We start from the raw sequence: 20,956 nt of genomic DNA, 5'->3' as shown, positions 1-20,956 counted from the left end.
GGATGGCTCAGTGCCTTCAACTGAGGTTCTGCTTAAGCACCAATGCTAAATTAGGACTAATTACCATTTTCCAAGTTAAAACAGACTCAGCCATTTGTGTGGTCAGTGCATGAAATTTATATTGTCTTAAATTTCTTGCAAAATTTCTTTTGTTGCTCATTGTTAATTTGAGGGTGTCAGATCTTGGAAGCAAACACAGACACCAGCTGAAGTGTTAGGATTAACCTCCCAGAGCCAGGGATGCTCTGAGGATACCCAGAGTCTCAGCTTTGTGCATGTGGCCTCAATGGCCAAATCTGGAATTAGCTGAAGTTAATCTTCCTTCTCTAAGGCTGCTCAGGCTTTTCTCTTCCAAAGGCCAAGATCATCCCCAGCCAGAGTTACAAGGACTTTCTTAACTCATTTGCCACAATTCAGAGTCAGCTCTTGGCCAAGCCCACATAAAGGGTTATCTGATGACATTCAGTGGCTTATCATGGTAAAATCTCTTCAGATAAAGGAACTAGAATCTCCATTTTAGGTTTTGTGTTTTTAAGAAAAGCATGAGTGAATGTTTTTGAGGTTAATCAGGAGATATACAAGTGGTGAGATTACAGCTCATTTTCTTACAGTTAATTTTTTTTTCCCAAGGAAATGCAAACTCAGTTCGAAAGGAACCCTGCATAAACTTGATGAATTTCCTTGATGAGCAAACCACTTTCATTTTTCAGAAAACTGCAGGTTTTTCAAGGTTATAAAAAGCTCTTTGTGGAGAGCCTGGAAAGGCAGGCAGTTGGTTCTGAGCTCTGGCCCAGGTGCCCTGTGGGCAGAGGTTGGGCTCCAGCTGGCACAGGAGTTCCTGTCAGAGCTGACTGAGGGATGCAGGATGCACAGCCCAGGGAGGGGCTGGGTGCTGCAGCTGCCAGCACAGCCCCAGCATTGCTGACTGGGCTTCTGGAGCTGTGCCCCACCTGCTCTGGGACTCCCCTGTGGCCACCAGCAGGTCTGGGCACCTTTGGGATCTCAGGGGCACATCCCATAGCCCAGGCTGGGCTCCCTCCCCCAAACCCTGCCTTTTACCTGGGTAACTTCAACAACTCTTTCCTGTTGATGATTAAACAACTTAGCCAGGCTGTTTCACTGAGTCTAGGCCACTCAGCAGAGTGGGGTTTGCATTCTGGATGGAAATTGTGATGACAGAACAGCACTAAATGTCCCACGGGTCCTCTGCCACAACATTTTACCTCCAGGATTGTACAAATCCCCAGAAGACAAAATCACTGACCAAGGCACATTGGAACAACCAACAGGGAACCAAGAAGTGGGTTGGTTTTTATTGCCTGTACTCCAGTGAACCAAAGGCAGGGAAAGATGAGCCTTGAGTAAAGTCATCAAAATGCACAAGTAAATTTTGTACTTGGTCTCAATTAGATTCTAAATAAATCAGGCTTGGTTGTCATTAATTCTGTTGGTTACAAACAGGCACTGTTGTCATTGCTTTGGGATAAAATAGAGCTGCCTGGCAGTATTTAAGTTAAATTTACTGAGATAATTCTGGTTATTACCCAGGGATTACAGCCCAGGGCCTCCTCAGAGTCTGATTGTGCCCCAGGCCTGGGCTGTGCTGAGTGAAGGCACCAGGGCAGTGAGGAGCTGTCACAGCCTGAGACTGAAGAGTGAATCATCCCCAAACACCCCAGATTGTCAGGAACCAGGAGCACATTCAGGCACTGACAGAAACACTGGGAAATGTTAAAGGGGGCCAAGCAGCTGGAAGCAATTACACATTGCTGTGCTCCCCTAACACTGCACTGAAAACCAGAATATGCCACCCCTCAATGTACAAATTAATGAATTTCTGTTTGCTGGCTTTCACAGTTTACTCTGCTGAGCCAGCCCTAGGTCAGTGGGAGGTTCTGAGAGTGAAGGCAATTAAAATTTCCACAGTGGCATCACAGTCACCCCCCTGGCTGCTGCTTTCTACAAGTCCAGAGTGAAAAAGCACAAATAAAAAAATAAAACAGCTTGGACAATCTCAGTAGTCATAAATTGGAGAGAACTAATTTTTTAGTGTAGGAGAATGAAAACCAAGGGAAGAGGGTAACCTTTTTTCTCTTCCTATAAAAAAGGGGTGAAAAGTTACAATTTTTAGGTTATAGTTAGAGCCTTTCCACAAACCCATGGGGAAGGGGGGGAAGAAGTGAGATTCTGTGGCTCAGAAAAGTTTGATTTGCTAATATCCTCACCTATTGCACATACCAGGTGGTTGGTTTTAGAAAAAGCTATTTAATTAAAATGATGATGTAAAAAATTATGTGTCCTGAAAAGGTGGAAATCCAAGAAAAAGTCCAACTACTTTCACTATTTCTCTCTGTTAAACGTTCCTTTAAAAATGAAGTCTATGAAATCCTGACCCATTAACAGAAAGAATAAATAAAATATACTTCCTATCTTCCTTGCATCTTTTCATTATTAATTCTTGCCCTTGTACACCACCTCAGCTTTGTGTTAGAAGTGTTTCAGTGCAGAAATATTTTTTTTTCATTTTTGAGATTGCATCTACATTTGAGATTATTTGGTTAAAAGGAAAAACTAGCACTAAGGGGAAGTTAAATTTCACTTAAATCAAGTTATCTTTAAGTCTATTAGAGATTCCCTTGGACCATTTATTTCATACATAGAATTTATTCAGTGCAGTTTACATTTAATTTCTGATCAAAAGCTTTGTATTATTTGTTTTACGTCACTGGGATAATCAGATTCCAGAATTCACAGTAAAATTCTTTGCAATTCACAATTAGATTTAAAAATTGATTTTGTACTTGTTATGTGGACTTCTCTGACCAGTCTTTCTTACTGAACACCTGAAAAATCAATGCATTTCCCATTTGGCTTCCTAAGGTACATCATTTTCCCTATTTTCTATGGTCATGCAGGTAATACATTGATTTAAGAGGATAAAGGCTGCTGTAATAGGGGTGGCTGAAATGATGCCTTGATTTTCCTCCACACAAAAGGAGCCCCAAAGCATCTCCTGGTGAAATGTGACCCTGAGCAGATCCTGCTCCATGAGCTCCTCTCTGCTGTGCACCAGCCCCAGCAGCTCTGCCTCTGCTGTTGCATTTGTCACACTTGCTGGCATTTGTTAAGCAAAATCATTCATGGGATAAACTCTGAGCACTCTCTGATTTGATAATTTGACATGACTGTTGATCTTGTTTCATGCATTGTCTTCTTAGATTTGTCAGGCTGGAAAAATAGGAAAAAAGCCTGAGACAGCTTAAGAATTGACAAGTGAACCAATCTGTGCCCTCTTTGCATGTGCATCTGCTTCATGCACTTAATGGGATTTTTTTTTCTATTTTTAATTTTTTTAACTTGCCTCTGTCAAACAAATGCACAATTATGTCTCTGTACTCAGAAGTCTGGTTTGGTGTGGGTTTTTTTGTTTGTTTTTTTTTTTTTGTTTTCCCCAGTGGGTAATAGACAAAAGAAATTCACTGCTTAGTAGCAAATAAATTCCCTTTCTGGTACCAGCATTTACTGTACAAATACAGTCGTGTATCACAGAGAATAAAAGCACACAATAACTGATAGGCTACTTGATCCAGAACCAATAATAAACCCTAAAGACATCACCAAAACAGTCACAAAAACTCACTCAACTACAACTTCTCTTTACTCACTTACTCAAACTTTTGCTCCAGCTTTCACCAAATGATTGGCCCAAAGAAAGCTCTGGAGAAAGAAAGCTTTGTTTACAAGCAAGAGAACTGAGACTGGCATGGCATAAACTGTGGGTGGGGTTTTGGGGTTTAGAGGTGAATTTTTTTAAGAAATGGGATGATTTACTTGTGAAATTGTGTGATTCTGCTTCTACATAGTTTTTAAAAACTCAGCTCAAATAGGCCAAATAACGCTGTTAAATGTCTGTTAAATGTAATTCATCATGATGAAATTTATTATTTCTATTACTTATTTCTATGACTTATTTCAGATTTGGCAGAGTTAACTCAGTATCTCCAGCATAAAGTGACAACAGGGGCTGTGACACTGCCTCAGCTCAGAGAGGTGCAGGGCTGGAATCACCAAATCTGCTCTATGAAATGCAGCTGAACTGCTTGGCTCCCACAAGAACCCTATCAATTCCCACTGGACTATTTACAGCAGAATTTGCTGAAGTTAATTTTGCAATTGAAGCTGGTGCAGAAAGCCAGGGCAGCCCCTGCCTCCTGCAGGAGGGATGAGCTCCCCCAGCCCTGATTTGGGTGTGCTGGATAATCACAATTGTGCACTGCAAATTCCATCAGCAGCTGGGGCTGGGGCTGAGAGAGGGGGAAATGGAACCTCACAAGTCTGGGGTAAATAATTCAGAAATTGCAGAAAGGAGGAGCCAGGTGCCTTGGCCAGGAAGGGAGGTTTGGAATATTCCAGCTCAGCGCTGGGAATTCCTGGTGCAGTATTTTGCCCTGCTAGGGCACAGCAGCTCCACTATCACCCTGTGCACTCCCATGAACATCATGGTTTCACCCAGTCCTTGGGGCCTGAAGCTAATTCTGATGAGAAAATTGTTTTACTTGTGCTGCACTTAGGAGCTCTTATGTGAGAACAATAAATTAGAGGGCTGGTGCGGCCTCGGGCACGGATTTGAAACAAGTTTATGGGAACATAAAAGGAAGAAAGGAAAAAACCTGCTCTTTATGATTATTTACAACACCATTGGGAAGCTCCATTCCAGGGATTTCTGTTTGAAAAGTACCTTTCATGTTCTGCAGAATTATCTCCTGGCTTTTCAGCAGGTGAGGGGCTGAGAGTGAGAGCTCTGTAACAACTTCCTCAGCTCTATTTGATAAAGAGCTGGTGAATTAGGCCAGACAGATCTGACAATCTCCTGCTCACTTGTCCAGTTTAAGGGGGAAAATGTTTAATAGCTGAAACTTTTAGTTGCCAAGAGCCTTACTTGGGTGCCAGTTTATATAAAGTGAAGACTAAGTGCATTGAAACTGGAGAATATGTGTTAACCCTGGCTCACCATCTGATTTGACCAAGACCTGTCAAAGAGACCAACATGCCTGAAATTTAAGGGAGAAAACTGAATTAACTTTAGTAATAAACAGGATGATTTAGGGAAAGTCTTGACTAACTCACTTGGTTATACTCCATATGTAAAAGTAGATAGGAGTCACCATAAAATTTGCTTAATTCAGAATACTTCAATTCTCAAAAATTTATTTTTTAAGAGAAATATTGTGCTATAATATTTCACATCTTGGAAAATACAGGAGTGATCCCTATAAAAATTAATCATCATTCTGTTTCAGTAGCAACTATTTGTTATATTTCTTGAATGAATGCCAAAGATTTATGGGAGTTATTAAAATTGCAAAGTTAACCCAGTTATTCAAATCAAAAGTGATCAAATTATTTAGCCTAAAATAGAAACTTTAAAAAATTTAATATTAATCTCATCTATGATGAGATTGCAAATGCACTGCCCTGCATTTCAATGGCATGTAAGTTTTAAATAACATAGATATTGTAAAACAACTGAATATTAAATTCAATGCTAATTAAAGCCATAAACAGGTTATGTGTGGTGTGGTAGGAGATGAAGCACTTCTGGGAAATAAGGCCTTTAACAAGCTTGGAGTAGCAAGCTAGAGATGAGCTCATCAAGTTCATAATTAATTCATTTCCAAGAACATGGCTCTGCCCGTGTAAGAACAGCACGAGCAGGAATTCTGCAAACCTGAGTAACACAGCAGGCAAAACTCAGCCCCAGCTGAGTGCCTGGGTCTGCTACAGAATAATCCAGCCCCACCCATGGGGTCCAGCTCTTCCTTCAGCAATGTGGGGTTAATGACACAGTAAAATATTCCAGAGGGGGGAAAAAAATTAATAAACAGTGAATCTGAGGTGAGAAACTCTAAAAAGAGCTGTTAAAATAAAAGTGGTTGAAGAAAGGATAAAATTCTGCTCATAGTGAATGAGGAATGTTCCTCTCCATGCCAAGACTCCTTCACTTTTCAGCATGAGGGATCTCCCCTTCCATCAGCAGGGAAAATCCAGTTAAATTCTGTGCTGCAAACAGGAGCGAGAGATACCATGTAAAATATTTGCTCTATTTCATCACATTATGGGGCTAGCAATTTGCTGGGAAGAGAGAGATTTGTGGAATCAGTACTTTAAACACATTTTTCATCTATGATTCTTGCTCCCTCATTTCAAATTTCACCCAGGATCTCTGAGAGAAGGAATTCCAGGAATCCTGTAGGAGCTGCAGGGGTGCCCAGGGATGTCACAGAGGTAGCAGAGTTATCCATCATTGGGGTGGGGAGTGAATTCCAATTGCTCTGCAGGGACAGAATTGCTGAAGGGAAAATACTGCACAAAATACTTCAAGTAGAAGCTCACCCTTTGCCTTCTTCCCAAAAATTCAGGGGAAAAGGTTCTTGTAAATTGCAAAGTAAATGATGTTTAGGATGGTGTGCTGTGGAAGGACACGCTGGCACCTTCCCAGCTGCTCCAGGGCTCCAAGGCCTCATTGCAGCTTCCTGGGCTCCCCATGGAAAAATCCATGGATGTTGTAAAAGCAGCTCATTGAATGTGTGTCAAGAGTTCCTGGTTTTCCTGGAGAACATTTTCTGTATAATTTATAGATAGGATCAATGGCACTTCAACAAACGAGAGCTACCCCAGCAGCGGAAATCAAGGGAGACCAGGCAGAGTTAAACCAGCAAAACATCCTCACTTCAACAAACCTGAACCACACCACAGAACTGAGCAATGCAACATTAACAGCCTTGAAAAAAGATTTTTCAGCAAATTTATAGCCTGAAAGTATGCCACTGCTGATAAGTGAGGCTCATCCCCCTCCTCAGTGCAGGATGAACATTTCTCCAGTTTTACCCCAGCCAGGCTCACAGCCCCACATACCTGAAGAGCCATGTAAGCCACAGAATAGGAATGTTAATTCAACAATGGGTTTTAGGCCTTAATATTCCAAAGGAAAACCCCCATCCTATCTGTCTTCCCAAGCTGGCAAACATTAAGAACAACTGTGAGAACATCTCAAAGTTTCACTTTTCTGTGCCAGGAAAGATTTAAGACTTCCCAGGACGGTGACCTTGTCCCAGGTGTCCTTGTGCTTTCCACCTCAGCTGGGAATAAACAAATTTCTGAGGTAACAGGAGGAAGGAGGACATCTGACCCTGCCTTTTGGGATCTAAGGCCCTGTCCCACCTTCACCCAACCTCTGCCTTCACCACTGAATCACAAAGGAGAAGCACGGAGTAATTTGGGCTAGAAGAGCTCTCAGGAGGTGCCTGTTCCCACAGCCACCCTCAGCAGGGCCAGCTTTAATGTTGGATCAGGCTGTCCAGAGCCTTGTCCAGTCAGAAGTTTGGAATGTCCCCCCCAGCACATCCAAGGACATCTAAAACTCACTACAACACCAAAAATGGAATTTTGCTTGCCTCAGCTCTGTGTTGGGACAGTGATGTGGTGAATTAAATTAATAACTGCTGATTTTCTGTGTTGTTGGGGGTTGTTCTTGGCATTATAAGGGGAATATATATATGTATAAATACATATATATGTATACACACACCCCCCCCCACCACCTGGGTGTTCTCTGTACGAGCTTTGGTGTGGGTGCACTGTTTAATAAACCAGAAACACTGATCCCATTAAGACTTCCAGCCTTTACCTACAAAACTTCACAAGGGTGATGAACCTTAAGCCCATCAACAAAAGAAAAAAATTCTAATTAACTAATAGATGAGAACACAAGTAACTTTCCTCTGCAGAACTGAGACATGTCGTGGCAGGAAATGCCAGCAAAGTGAGCCACAGAATGCAATGTATTCACTGAAATGAATGGAAAACTAATTCCTGAGAACACCATGAGCCAGCATTCCATAAGGCTCCATCCAGGAGGATATTCCTGTGTCAGATGAAATATTGAAGCACCAGGATAAGGAACATCCCACAGCAAAGGGGACACACAACTCACCTGTTCATCTCTTCAAGGCAGTCGGTTGCGAAGTAGAAACTCTTTATTTTGGGGTGACAAGCTTTGAAGGCACTATAAAAAGAGCACGAAGAATGAAAACCACCTTTTCTTTCAAACATCCTGTGTACAAACACACCAGACTGTCCTGCTCTATGATTCTTCAGGTTTCATAGCCATTTGTCATCTTCAGTCCAAATTTTGCTGCCTAAATTTATCAATGGATTCCCCCTGACCTGATTGCACCGATGTTTGTGAGCCTCATACTTTGCAAAAATTTCAAAAGCACTTGAATGACTTAAAAATAGAAATCCTTTTGATAACCACTGATGTTCTACATCTAAAAAAATCCTTGGGTGATTTTGAAAGTCTTATTGAGTATATTCAAGTACATCTTAGTTGTATTCCAAGGATCAACTACAGGAATAAATGTTTGATCCTCCCCACCTCTTCTCATGTATTTGATGACAGTTTTATGTTCTACAAAAAGAAATGCAGAGGGCTGCCAAGTTGAGCTAGAAATCACTGGAATAATAGATAACAATCAGATGGCATAGGTGATTATAGTTCACAGAAATGCTTTTTATTAATGCTTTTATGTGGTCCAATCCCTGAGATCTCCCTCAGCTGAGCAGTTGAAAACTGCTAAGAACAATAATCACATTTTTTATAAATTTTTGTGGGGGTTTAATGAAAAGGAGTTTTGCTATCAAGAATACCAGAAGGTCCCAGCATTAAAGACTATTAATTTGATTAGCTGGCAAGTGTTAAAAAAATGCCACACTATCATTCATAACATTTATGTTAAAATACTGACATTTATATGGTAATTACCAGATGTAAGAATTAGATTAGCAATCATTACATGTGGAATTATGAAGAACCTGTGATGCAATGTTTCCACTATTAATAGCTTAAATGCAAATGAGTATTTTATTAATTACTATGACTTACTGCAGTTTTCAAAGACAAGATGAAAGCTGAAGAAGCTTCACCTGGGCAGTGATTTTTTAATATATATAATTAATACAAATGCATCCAGCAACAGCTTTCCTAACAAAAGCCCTACAGCAGATTTTTGTATTTCTGTGCAGTTTCTTTTTTCATGAGATTAGGGATATCAAGGGTAAGGTTATCTTTGCACAGAGGGTTATCATTAAATATTAAATTCCATAAAAGGAGGTTGTAGAGGTATTTAAGTGTTGTTTTGGGATCTGGACAGTGATAATTTCCACTGCAGAGCCTCCCTGCCCTGGCACTTGGTAAATAAAAGCAGTGAGTGACTGTGAAATCCCACACAGGGATCCCTGGTGCCCACTAGATGGCACAGGCTTGTTAATTATCTCTCTTCTGATCATTACATAAATGCAGTTTTGAGTATGCTCTGATCAAATTTATGCTTTCTTTTAACTGATTGGTATGATATGGTTTAAGTGTCAAGAATTCTTGTCATTCTTAGTCTTCTGCTTCTGCTGTGGAAGTTTTTAATCCCCCTGTGCCAGCAGAGTACCAGCACCTCCCACTGCTTCTCTGGAAACAGCTGTGGGTAAGAAAGGTGGGACAGTTTTGTGTGTCTGAATTAGAGCAGTGTGTCTGAATTAGAGCACATCTTTAATTACACAGAGATGGGCAAACACTCAACTTCCAACAGAAATTCCTTACACTACTGCATTTTTGATGCTCAAAATAGAAAATCATGGCTAAACAAACACTCCTGCATTGTTCTACTGTTGGTCTGAGCTCTCTGCAGCATCTGCACCTTCTCCTGCTCCACTTGCCCAACCATCTCCAGTGGGATTGGCTCAGATTGGAGGGGATTAGGTGCTGGATCTAAAGATCCTAATCCTTTTGGCTAATCCTGAGACAATATCACATGATGGAGTTTCTGCTTGTAAATAGGATTATTTTCCTAGACAGGAAATTTAAATACATACAGGCATTTAAATGCCAGTATTGGGGTTTCAGTGTTAATGGGTGGAAGTTAGTGTGATAAACAGAGTTTCATTTGGCTCCTCTGTGCTCCTGTAATGTGATAAAATCTATGATTAGTGGATCATGTTCTAGTGGAAGTGTCCCTGCCCATGATAGGGGTGGAATGGGATGATCTTTAAGGTCCTTCCCAACCCAAACAAGGCTGTGATCCTGTGATTATTAAATATTTTACATTCTCACAGAACCCTGCCTCAGTTAAGGCACAGAGAGGTGAAATCAGGAGAATGCAACAGGTCAGGCACTGTCTGCAGGCTCCTGGCTCAGCTGTTACAGAACCTGTGAACGTGTCATAAAATGCAGAAAGAGCAGGAATTTTGTCAGGGGAAATCAGGTAAATGCTGCAGGTCTGGCTGCTTTTGCAAAGGAGCTCCCACAGGGCAGGTCCCTGCAAACAGCTCTAATTGTCACTGTGTGAGTGTTCCTTGAGCTCTCCCTGTCTGATACTGTGATCCTTTCCTGAGCTGGTGAACATTAAAGCTGCAATCATGTATTGCACTGTTACACATCTGCAGGCTGCAGAGAAGAGATCTTCATTGCTGTGAAATGGAGAGCCCAGTTCTGTGCAAACTTGTGATTTAAATGTGCTGCACTTCTCTGTCAGGACTGCAAAACACAACAATAAATCCATCTTCATCTCCCAGCAGTGTCACTAAGATTATTATTAGGGAAGTGTTTAGATACATTTCAAGCATTAGGAACTGCAGTCTCCAGGGGAACAATTTGAGATGTATAAATACGAATAATTTAGAGGAATTATATCTATATATTTACATTTGGCTTGGTTTGGAGGGCCCCAGACTGGCTGCAATAATCAAGATGAGGCACAGTGAGTGCCAGTTTAAAGAACAATCCCTCTCCATCCATTGGCTGCACTCCAGTTCACACAGCCCAGAAGTTTCTTCCCCGTGGTGGCTCAAGGGGGCTTTGCTGTCTGCAAAGACTGTCAGGTTCTTTCCAGAAGTAATAAAATTATGAAACTGTAGCAACATTTAAGCTGTACCTTCCTGTCTGCCTGTACTACAATGACATTTGTAAAGAGCTCTGGCTGCACACTTTCAATATGAAGTGCCAACACTGTGACATATCCTTGATAAATTTAAGACCCAAATTTGCATTAACTAGGCAATGAAAATTTTCACTCGGTGGAAATTGCTGAAGGTTCAGGCAAGGCACCAGTTGATAAGGATTAATTACACCTGTGGCTCAATTAATCTTTATACTTGGGGATCAGCATCATCGTGGGGCATTATAATTATCAGTATCTGTGATATTCATGTCATGCCACAGCACACAAACTCAAATAACTATAATTTCTCCTACTCTGTGATCACTTTTAATCAGGAGCATGCAGGTGTTGCCTATGAGCAGTGGAAAGTTTTGCAGTGGCAGTGCAGAAAGGCTCCTTTCACAGGGACAAGGTCACTGCACGTCCAGCTAGAGCCTGGAGAGCTGAATCTGCCTGAGATGATGCCAGGGCTCCTGCAATAATCAGGGAACCTTCATTAAATGCATTACTGAGGCAAATCATCAAACCATACCAAATAATGCATTCAATTATCTGTATTCTTGTGAAAGCTTTCTTGAGGCTATTCCATCACTGTGGGCATGGACATCAGGAGCAGCCAGGCTGGGGAGCAGAGCTCCCCCTCCAACAGAGCAGTGGGAAAGAGAAATCCATTCATTATCCCAGCAAGTCTTCAAATCCTTTAGTTTCAAAAGGGTTTGAACATTTCACATCAGTAGCTCTGAAAATAGCAGAGATCTGAAGGGAAATCCAAACTGAGGCCCAAAATGTTCTTAGTTCCACACTAGGGAGAGCTGAAGGAAAACTGACATTGTGGTTTTGGCTTTGCAGTGGAATCAGGCAATGGAATGATGCTCACTCCTGGCCTTGCAGAACAACAGAAGAGGACAGGAAGTGTTTGCCAGGTGTGCTCACAGGGGCTGTGGGCTGGCCCCCACTCCCACATGCTGAATATTCTGAATTTCACTGCACTCACTTCCAGGTAAAACAGTGGCTAAGGTAAGGTGCAGTTCTCGTGATGGGGGAAATATATAAATGGTAGTCCATGAAGGAAGAAATCAAACTGAAATTAGGCTCAGGAAAAAAGGGAATATACTATGAACATCTTCATTATACTTTTACCCCTGGACCTGCCTCTTTTTGAAAGGATTCAAAGCCTGGAGGTTCTCAGCTTTCAGTGGTGTGCAAAGTTTCAGTTAATCGGACTCTTCCCTGTGCATACACCCTACAGAAATCCTTCCCTAAGCTGAGTTCTGAGGGATTGTGTTCTCATGCTTTGAGGAAAGCTCTGGAAGCTATTTCTAGCTGTGCACAATGACCTTCTGTTTGATCTTGGTTAATTCACTGAAATCTGTTAAGTGCTTTATATTCTAACAAAAGGGTATTATTTTTCCTGTATTTTTGTTCAATATCACTATTAATATCTACTCATGGCTCTGAGGTATTTATAGTGCTCAGCTCATGTTTAATTTCTACAGTGATACCCTCAGCTGAAAGGAGAAATAGAAGTGTAAATTGCACTGTCTTGTACTTCTCTGACACAGTAATAATATCCCCAGACAAGAACAGGCAACTGAAGAGGTTTGATTTTCTGATGAGCAGCCTCTATTGTAATTCATACCTTCAATATTTCTATTGTACTGTGCTCATAGTTGTAGGACTTGTTTCCTCAGACCAAAGCTGCATTCAATCATTGGGAAAGCAGAGGAAAAACCCAGGATGCTTAGTTAAAAGCAGGAAAGCACACAGAAGACAAATGCAAATAATTCAGGAGATACCAGCAAAGTGCTACTCTCAAAGCATTGGAATTGTTCTGTTAAACCTGTTGATTGCAATCCCAACACTGTTTGGAGCAGTTTCCAATGAGTGTCTGTTATTAAATATTCCTTAATTGTGCAAAGCTTAATATGCTTTTTAGTGGAGTGGAATGTAGCAGCAGCAATATGCACATAAGCAATAATGCAGAGTTCATTTTGCATATGGAACCTAAATATTTTAGCAGCTGAGAGCAACACAATATTGGGTATGAAAAGCTTCCCCCATAAAAGAGAAAATTAAGATTATATTCACCATTCCCTGCTATGATATTTTTTATGCTATTTCCTATGGGAAAATACTGCTTTACTGAACCTGAGAAAGTTTTATCTCTTTACTAAAGTATTCATTGCTTTTTGATTTACTTATTTAGCTGAAGCTGTAACTGGACTATCTGGCAAGCCAGCTAAAGAATTATTCAATTCATTTTAATCCAGTAAATGGAATTTACATTACATTGCATCTTTTATAATAAAGAGAAATACTAAAGCTTAAGTGGATCTATGATGTTTTATTTCCAGTTTCAAGGTTTTTTCTCAGTAACTTCCTTCTCTGGACTTTGCAAGTGCTCAGTACTCTGTATAGCAAACTTCCAAGAGCAATCCTTTGTGAAGATAATTGACACATTACTTACTGTTTTCGTCTGCATTCAATTGCTCTGTCTATCCTGAATTCAGGTAAACTAATGAATCCTTCTGCTTTTTCATCCTATTGAATGAGGAAAAAAACAAAGTTGTTGAAAATGAATATAGAATTAAAGAAAAGAGAAATGAGCAGCAGCTGTTTGGGGTTTATACAAATAACAACTACCCAGTCAAAGAAGTACTGAATGTATTTTGCACAAACTGTTTTTCCTATGGAATGGATTCAATCCATCACACAATGTGAATTATCTCTGTGAGGTAACTGAACTGGTCATTTCTCAGAAGAGGCACAGCCATCCCAAACCCCCTTTTGCTGGATCACAGAAAACCCTTCAGCCCCAAACACAGCCCCTAAACAGAGGAGAGCTGATTCTTCACCATAAATCAGCATTTTGCAGCTGTTTGGTGGCTGTCTCTCTTGAAAGTCACAGTTGTCACACCACAGCCCCTGAGGAGCTTCCCTGGTGAGGTCACCTCTGATTAAATGGGGAGGAAATAACCAGGAAATGCATCCTGTCACTTTTTGCTTCTTTTGAAGCAATTCAGGAGGAGAAGCAGAGAGACATTAAATTAACACCAGGCAGGTTTTGAAAGGTGTTAGCAAGGGCACAGTGAGTTATGGGTTGGTTTGAGGCACAGCCTGAGAGCCAGGGGGACACAGCCAGTGCCAACCCCCCCTGGCATGGGAAATGTCAAAGCCCACAAAACCCCTTCATCACCCACAGCCTGAGCCCCCCTTGGGCTGCAAAATCCACAAAAACTGAGGGCAGTTATGCTGCTGAACACCTCCTCTGGAAGGAAATGGGAGAGGTGGAGTAAAAGCTCAGTAACCAAAGGAGGCTGCAGAGTTCAGCTCAAGCACTGGGGCTGCTGCACAGGAAGGGAAGAGCATCACTGAACCATTTTGGGTTTCTCCCCTCTGTTATTTCCCTACATTTATGCAGATTGCACCAGCATAGGCCCATTGGTTTTCAGGAAAATTTCACCAAGAACAGCATTTTGCACATGAGAAACTGCAAACTCCAGACTAATTCAGCAAAAAGCAAGAGGAACATCGATATAAAAATAACTTCTAGATAAAGAGATTCACAAATTCAGATTTTCACATCTGCTTCACAGAATGCTTAATTAACACAAATGGTTGCACTTTACACATCCCCCCTCACAAGTGAAGCTGGGGAGAGCTGAGTGTGAGCATTGTGTTGGTCCAAATAAACCTGTGGAAAAGGATTAACTACAGACATACTCATTTCTTAAAGACTGCCATGAGCATCTGCTATTTTATTAACCTTGAACGTGGACTTGGAGATTTTAAAAAAGAATTTCAGTTGAAATATTTCCAGCCAGAGCGTCCCAGACCTGGCAGTTAAAGCGGCAGCTCATCCGAGCACGCAGTAAAAATAGACTTAAAAAGAATTATAAAACTTAAGGTTTCATTTTGACTTTTTCCAACCACGGCCTGTACTCACATTCTGGTTTGTGTACCAGTACAAGGAGGAATCCTTCAGGATGAACCAGTACTTTTTCCATTTCTGGGTGAAATACCCTTTGGCATCCTTTTTCTTCCAGAGCCAGCCCTCGCAGTCGCCGTGGCCCAGGTCCTTGCAGGAGATTCGCCTCCTGCTCACGCTGGACAGGGAACTCCCTGGGACAGAACACCACAGGGCAGGGGAAATGTTCCACTTTCCAACGGAATGAAAAGTGTTCATTTTTCAATGAACATTTCACCTTCAGACAATTCCCTCCCAGCCAAACCCTCTCCAGACTCAGAATAAACAATTTCCAAATTCATCGGGGCCCTGTTGAATTGCCCTGATTTTGATTTCCCCATGACCACAATGAAAACTGCCTGGTTTAGGCAATTCTTTATTTAATCTCTAGAGAGTTTGTTCCTCTAGGGGCTGCATTTTTTTTTCCTGATTAAGATGGACAGCACCATTCCAAAGTAAAAATGAATTTATTTAGCCTCAGTCAGGAACTCAGAGTGTGACACGATCTGTACACAGATGCAAACACTACTTTTTCCATATATCTTCCCTTTAGCAGCAAAAGCTTTGTCAAATTATGGTTTTTATAAACAAGAAAAAAGAAAGATTGTTCACTTCCATAACAGTGCACATGCTTACATGATTTTTATCCTGAGGTGAACAATAATATTTTAACTTTACAGCATCCTGTTAAAGGCACAGCACCAGGATTAGGCTTGTTTTTATTTTCTTGGTGTTATTTCAATGAATCCTAATTGAAAGGCTTAGATTGCCTTGTAAATATTAATAAAGCCAGGTTTTAAATAAATATGGTATAATTTATGTTCCTGAAAAAAACTCTGTGGGAAATTTCCTTAATATATCAGACTTTTTTCCTGTGAAAAATCAAGTTTATGATGCTACAAGAATTACATTTGTCCTACAGCTGTGAAACAGGGAAGAAATTTAGAGAATATAAAACACCATCCTTTGTCCTGCAGTGTTCCACAGGCAAATTTTTATCAATTTGCTCATAGATGCTCCTTGCCTTCTTCCTAAGGAAGAGGAGATTTTTCCACCCACCCAAGCAACATTACATCTCTAAAATATTTCTTTTGGTATTTTAATTTAGTATTTTCCTTTATTGCTTACAATAAAATTTAGAAATATTTGAATCGAGTTGAACTTTTGCTACGGATCACTTATTCTCAGAGAAGGAGCCTCATTTTCTGTTTTCAGAATGTTAACTGAAAGAAGTTACCTTTTGACCATTTTCTGCTTTTTACCCTGAGGGAAGCGTAATGGAATGACTGTAAGGAGAAAAAACAAATAAATTATGAAACACCAGTGCAAGTAACAGCAGTAACATGGAAGAGCTTCCCTTCACTCCCCTCTCCAGGGTTATCACAGCATCACTGATCACAGGATCTCCCTCCTGTCATCTTTCTCTTACTACTTTCCTCAACTTCATAAAGAAAACAACACTCTGCTAAATCTGCAAATTAAAATAGCTTTAGGAAATATTAATTACAATTGCAATGAAAGCATGAGTAGCTGTGCAGTGGTTTGAAAACTAAAGATATAAACTCCCACGAAGGAGCTGATAAACTGACTGGTATTTGAAGTTTGTTGCATCAAGGAAATAATTACATAAATATGCATTCAAAAAGAAATATCCACCACAAACATTATATACAAAATCCTGTGCCTGATGACGTGTCTAAGTCACACATCCCACCACAGAAACGAGTTTTTTTGTTGTTGGTGGTTGACAGAATAAGTTGGTGGTTGGTGGGTTGACAGAATAAGTCCCAGGAGAAAAAAAAAATAAATATTTCTTTCATTTTGTGGCAGCATTAGAAAATTGCTACAGATTCTGGGGGGAAAAAACCCCTAAAATCAGGTCTTTATTTAAACCTAAAACCAGGGATAGTACTCAAAAACTTGTAAGGATTTGCCTCCAATGAACAAATACTTAAAAACCCTAGAAAATAATCAGGTGAAAACAAGACTCCAGCTCCAGAGAGACAGAGGTTGACTTTAAATGGAAGCAGCAGAGGGAGGAGTGGGTTTGGACATGCACAGCCCTGTCTGGAACGTGATTTAGCACTTCCCAAGGGGAAGGCTTTGTGGGGAATGCAGGGGTCAGCAGCTCTCTGTGCTCCCCTGAGCTCAGCCTGCTCTCCCAGGCAGCCCCAGGACAGGAATGTCCCCCAAAATGTGACAGTGCTGCCAGGGATGCTCAGCCAGGGAGGGGGCAGCAGCCCCCGGCTCAGCACAGCCCCCTTGTTCCACTGCATCTCTGCAAATGCGGCTCTTGGCTCAGGAGGAGACAAAGATGAGTGCTCTGTGCTGGAGGAAATGTGGCAAAACCCAGAAATGAAACCAAAAACCTCTCAGAGAGGGTAGGAAATGTGCACAGCAGCTCTGGGGGTTTTGGGATGTGCTGCAAGTGCCAGCAGCAATGTTGGTCTGCCCTGGTGGGTCAGCTGGAGCTCTGTGGTGGCTGGGGCAACCTGCTCAAAGCTCCTCTGTCCAGAGAAATGCATCAGGGCAAAGCAGGTGAGTTCCTGAAAAAGACATCACCAATTTCCCCCCAGTTTAGGCTAGAGAAATGTAGGGATGGAATAAAACCCTCTAATGAAATGTGGGCAAATTTAAAGAACTGTAAGACAAATGAAATGTCTGGAGGAGATACTCACCAGAAACTGGTATGCATCATTTGATATGGAAGTTTTAAAAATAATGAAAGAAACAGCACAACAAATCAAGGGAGAGCTGAAAATATCTTTCTGAAATAAAAAATATCTTTCTTCTAAAACACTTGGCTAATTCTTCTTCCTGGATGGACAGCACCATTCCAAAGTAAAAATGAATTTATTTAGCCTCAGTCAGGTACTCACAGTGGGACACAATCTGTACACAGATGCAAATACTACTTTTTTCCATGTATCTTCCCTTTAGCTGCAGAAGCTTTGTCAAATTATGGGAAATTTTAAACCCAGTTTTTATAAACAATAAAAAGAAAGATTTCTCACTTCCATAACAGTGCACATGCTTACGTGATGAAATGAAGGAAACAGCACAACAAATCAAGGGAGAGCTGAAAATATCTTTCTGAAATAAAAAATATCTTTCTTCTACAACTCTTAGCTAATTATTCTTCCTGTTTTGTTTATGCACACACAGAATGCATTCAAACCAAGGAAACTAGAGAAAGTGAGAGGTTTGCAATACCTTGGGAATCAGTTGTTAATTAGCACTGCTAAGGTAAAAATTCAACCTCCACACTCTGAGAGATAAAAGAACCACTGTAATATAATTAACTTGGTGGCAAACACTGTAAGGAAACAGAACTCACAACTGCAAGTGACTCAGAGTTGCTATGGGAGACAGACAGATGATGGAGAACTCACTGGGGCTGTCAGTGTTTCAATTCTTATCTCAAAACCACACCACAGTCAGAGAGTGCCCACCCTGCCACCTCCACCCAAAGCCAGCACAGGGAAAAATGAAATTTAAAAAGTGCTAGAATTGAATGGATGCTCCTGAAGGTAAATTAAGGAGTTCTCAGTGTAATCAGGGGGTAGGAGAAGTGCTGGCACAGAAACACTCAATGAAAAGCAAAACTGGTTACTTGTAGCTCCTCTGGCTTTAAGCTCAGGAGTTTTAGGGGAAACTGTTTAGAACTGAGTCATCACAGCCACAGAAAGGTTTGAGAGGGACCCTAAAGCTCATCCCATCCCCTCTGCCATGGCAGGGACACCTTCCACTGTCCCAGGGTGGTTCAAGCCCTGTCCAAACCAATCAGTGTAAAAAGTGCCAAGTCAGAATGAAGAACTGGCATTCTTCAAATGAAGGTTCTGTTGTTTGTCCTTTGTATGAAATAATAATAAAACAATTTTTTATAGCTATATTCCATTGCAAATGGAACACTCAAAGTTGGTACCATAAAAAATATTTGAAAATCTTAATCCTCCATCTCCCTATCATAGTATTGGTACTATTTAAATATTCTAAGAGTTTTAAAACTTTTCTTTACCTTCAGGGTAAGCCTCCCTCCAGAGATGCCTTGCAGCCCAATGTGGTGTGTGATTCTCTTCCCCAAACCATCACATAGCTCAGAACACACACCAAGGCTCCTAAACTTGACTAAATTCCTAAATTCTAACCTTAACTAAAAGCATTGCAGGCACACTGACCTGCTGTGGTTGCAGCAGCCAGTTTCCTCAACATGGAAATTATTGCTAGATTTTTGTTTTCAGCTCTTTCATTACATAGGCAAATGTCAAGGTTTGGGATATCTAAGGTATCTTTTAAAATAGGGCAAGGAATTGAACAGTTGAGGAGTTTTTTACTTATTTAAAGCACATTTGTAAATCATTACCTTCCTCATGGATGTGTTTCCTGGATGGTCAATGGCAGAACTTGCATATCTAGGACAAACAGAAGAAAGATGTCAAATAACCACAGGGAAAAAAAACCAAACTGATTACATAGTGATTACAGACACTGTGAATTTCTAAATATAACCATAGCATCCTGCAGCACAAATTTCTGTAAGACTTTGCTACAGGATGCCACAGATACCAAGAATTGACACCTTAAAATGCAATAATACCATCTCTGATATATGTGAGCTCTGTAAAGATTGGAGAAGAAAGGAGGGCAGCAGCACCAGAGGCCTTTCCTTGTCCAGTGCAGACAGAATTGGCCATGATGGAAATAGGACACTGAATCAGGGTCAGATTTGTCCTTTTTATCCATTTTCAGGACTTGGACTAATACACATGTAGCATTTTGGATTTATCTACCTGGTCACAGGAATGCATTTTTAATCACCTCATCTGGATCCATGATTTACACTTAGGTTACTAGAACTCTTATCCATCTCTTATATAATATATTCCTGTTACAACAAGGAAATTCTCACTGCAGATTAATTATTGAGTATTTTGTAGTGAGGTTTGAAATCCCTGGCTCAGGTCTCTGCTCTGGGCTGTTGATGCTTCGAGCAACTCAGGTGCACCTGTAAATCTCTGCAGTACAGGTGCATCTGAACATGCAATACTGACAGCAAAATGTCAAGACTGAAAGTCATTTTTAAAATGTTTATCTCTTCTTAACTCTCCAGCATTAACCACAACTAAAAAAAAAAAAGTAATTTCCAAAGCACACTGCCGTGACCATGATGAAAATAATCTTTAAGCATTCTTTACAAGGACAAAATGTGTTATGAGAAAGAACTTGAGCAGTGTTTTCACACAAAAAAGAAGCAAAAAATTCAGCAAAATGTTCATCCAAGCTGTGCCCTGTGTGAGTGATGCAGTTTTTCTGCCTCTCTCCCCTTGTGTGGTGTGTTCACAGGGGTCCCAGGACAAGGGAAGGGATGAGAATCTTGACTCCATGTTTCAGAAGGCTGATTTATTATTTTTTTATATATATATTATATTAAAACTATACTAAAAGAAGAGAAGAAAGGGTTTCATCAGAAGGCTTGAAAGGAAAGGAATGATAATAAAATCTTGTGACTGACCAGACAGTCTGAGCCAGCTGACTGTGATTGGCCATTAATTAAAAACAACCACATGAGACCAATCCCAGATGCACCAGTTGCATTCCACAGCAGCAGAAAATAATTGTTTACATTTCATTTCTGAGGCTCCTCAGCTTCTCAGGAGAAAAGATCCTAAGGAAAGGATTTTTCATAAGATGTGTCTGTGACAGCCCTTGCAGGCTGAGGGAAGCAGAGCTCTGCACCCACAGGGATGTCACAGCTACAGGACACACCCTGGCCAGAACCCACAGGGCTCAGGGTTCCTATTGCTGGGAAAAATTCTCCTGAAGTGAAGATCAAGGACCAGGGGAGCCCTGCTCAGCCCAGCCAGGTGTTTGTCTGCAGGACAGCTCAGCAGTGATTCCTCCCTGGCGCCTGGTTCCTCCTCCTGCTCTGTGAAACGAGCCCAGCAGGGCAAAGCTCCTGGCAAACAGGGAACAAAGCAGCCCAGCCTGACTCCCCAAAACC

The 20,956-nt window shown here is 41.0% G+C and overlaps 1 protein-coding gene across 2 annotated transcripts in view; it reads right to left on the bottom strand.

Moving 5' to 3' along the window:
• The window catches only part of LOC129125755 (connector enhancer of kinase suppressor of ras 2-like), a 175,980-nt gene that overhangs the window by 13,439 nt on the left and 141,585 nt on the right, over positions 1-20,956 (bottom strand). For both annotated transcript variants that reach the window (XM_077185925.1, XM_077185926.1), the window contains exons 16-20: positions 19,319-19,367; positions 16,193-16,241; positions 14,935-15,110; positions 13,456-13,529; positions 7,994-8,065 (exon numbers count right to left, since the gene is read on the bottom strand). In XM_077185925.1, coding sequence (XP_077042040.1) covers positions 7,994-8,065; positions 13,456-13,529; positions 14,935-15,110; positions 16,193-16,241; positions 19,319-19,367 — 420 coding nt within the window. The remainder of the gene's footprint in view (positions 1-7,993; positions 8,066-13,455; positions 13,530-14,934; positions 15,111-16,192; positions 16,242-19,318; positions 19,368-20,956) is intronic.

This window comes from Agelaius phoeniceus, chromosome 14, assembly GCF_051311805.1.
Source record: "Agelaius phoeniceus isolate bAgePho1 chromosome 14, bAgePho1.hap1, whole genome shotgun sequence".
In the NCBI taxonomy this organism is placed as follows: Eukaryota; Metazoa; Chordata; class Aves; order Passeriformes; family Icteridae; genus Agelaius; species Agelaius phoeniceus.
The sequence above is the reverse complement of the archived record's forward strand: the minus strand, read 5'-3'. Positions and strand labels throughout refer to the sequence as shown.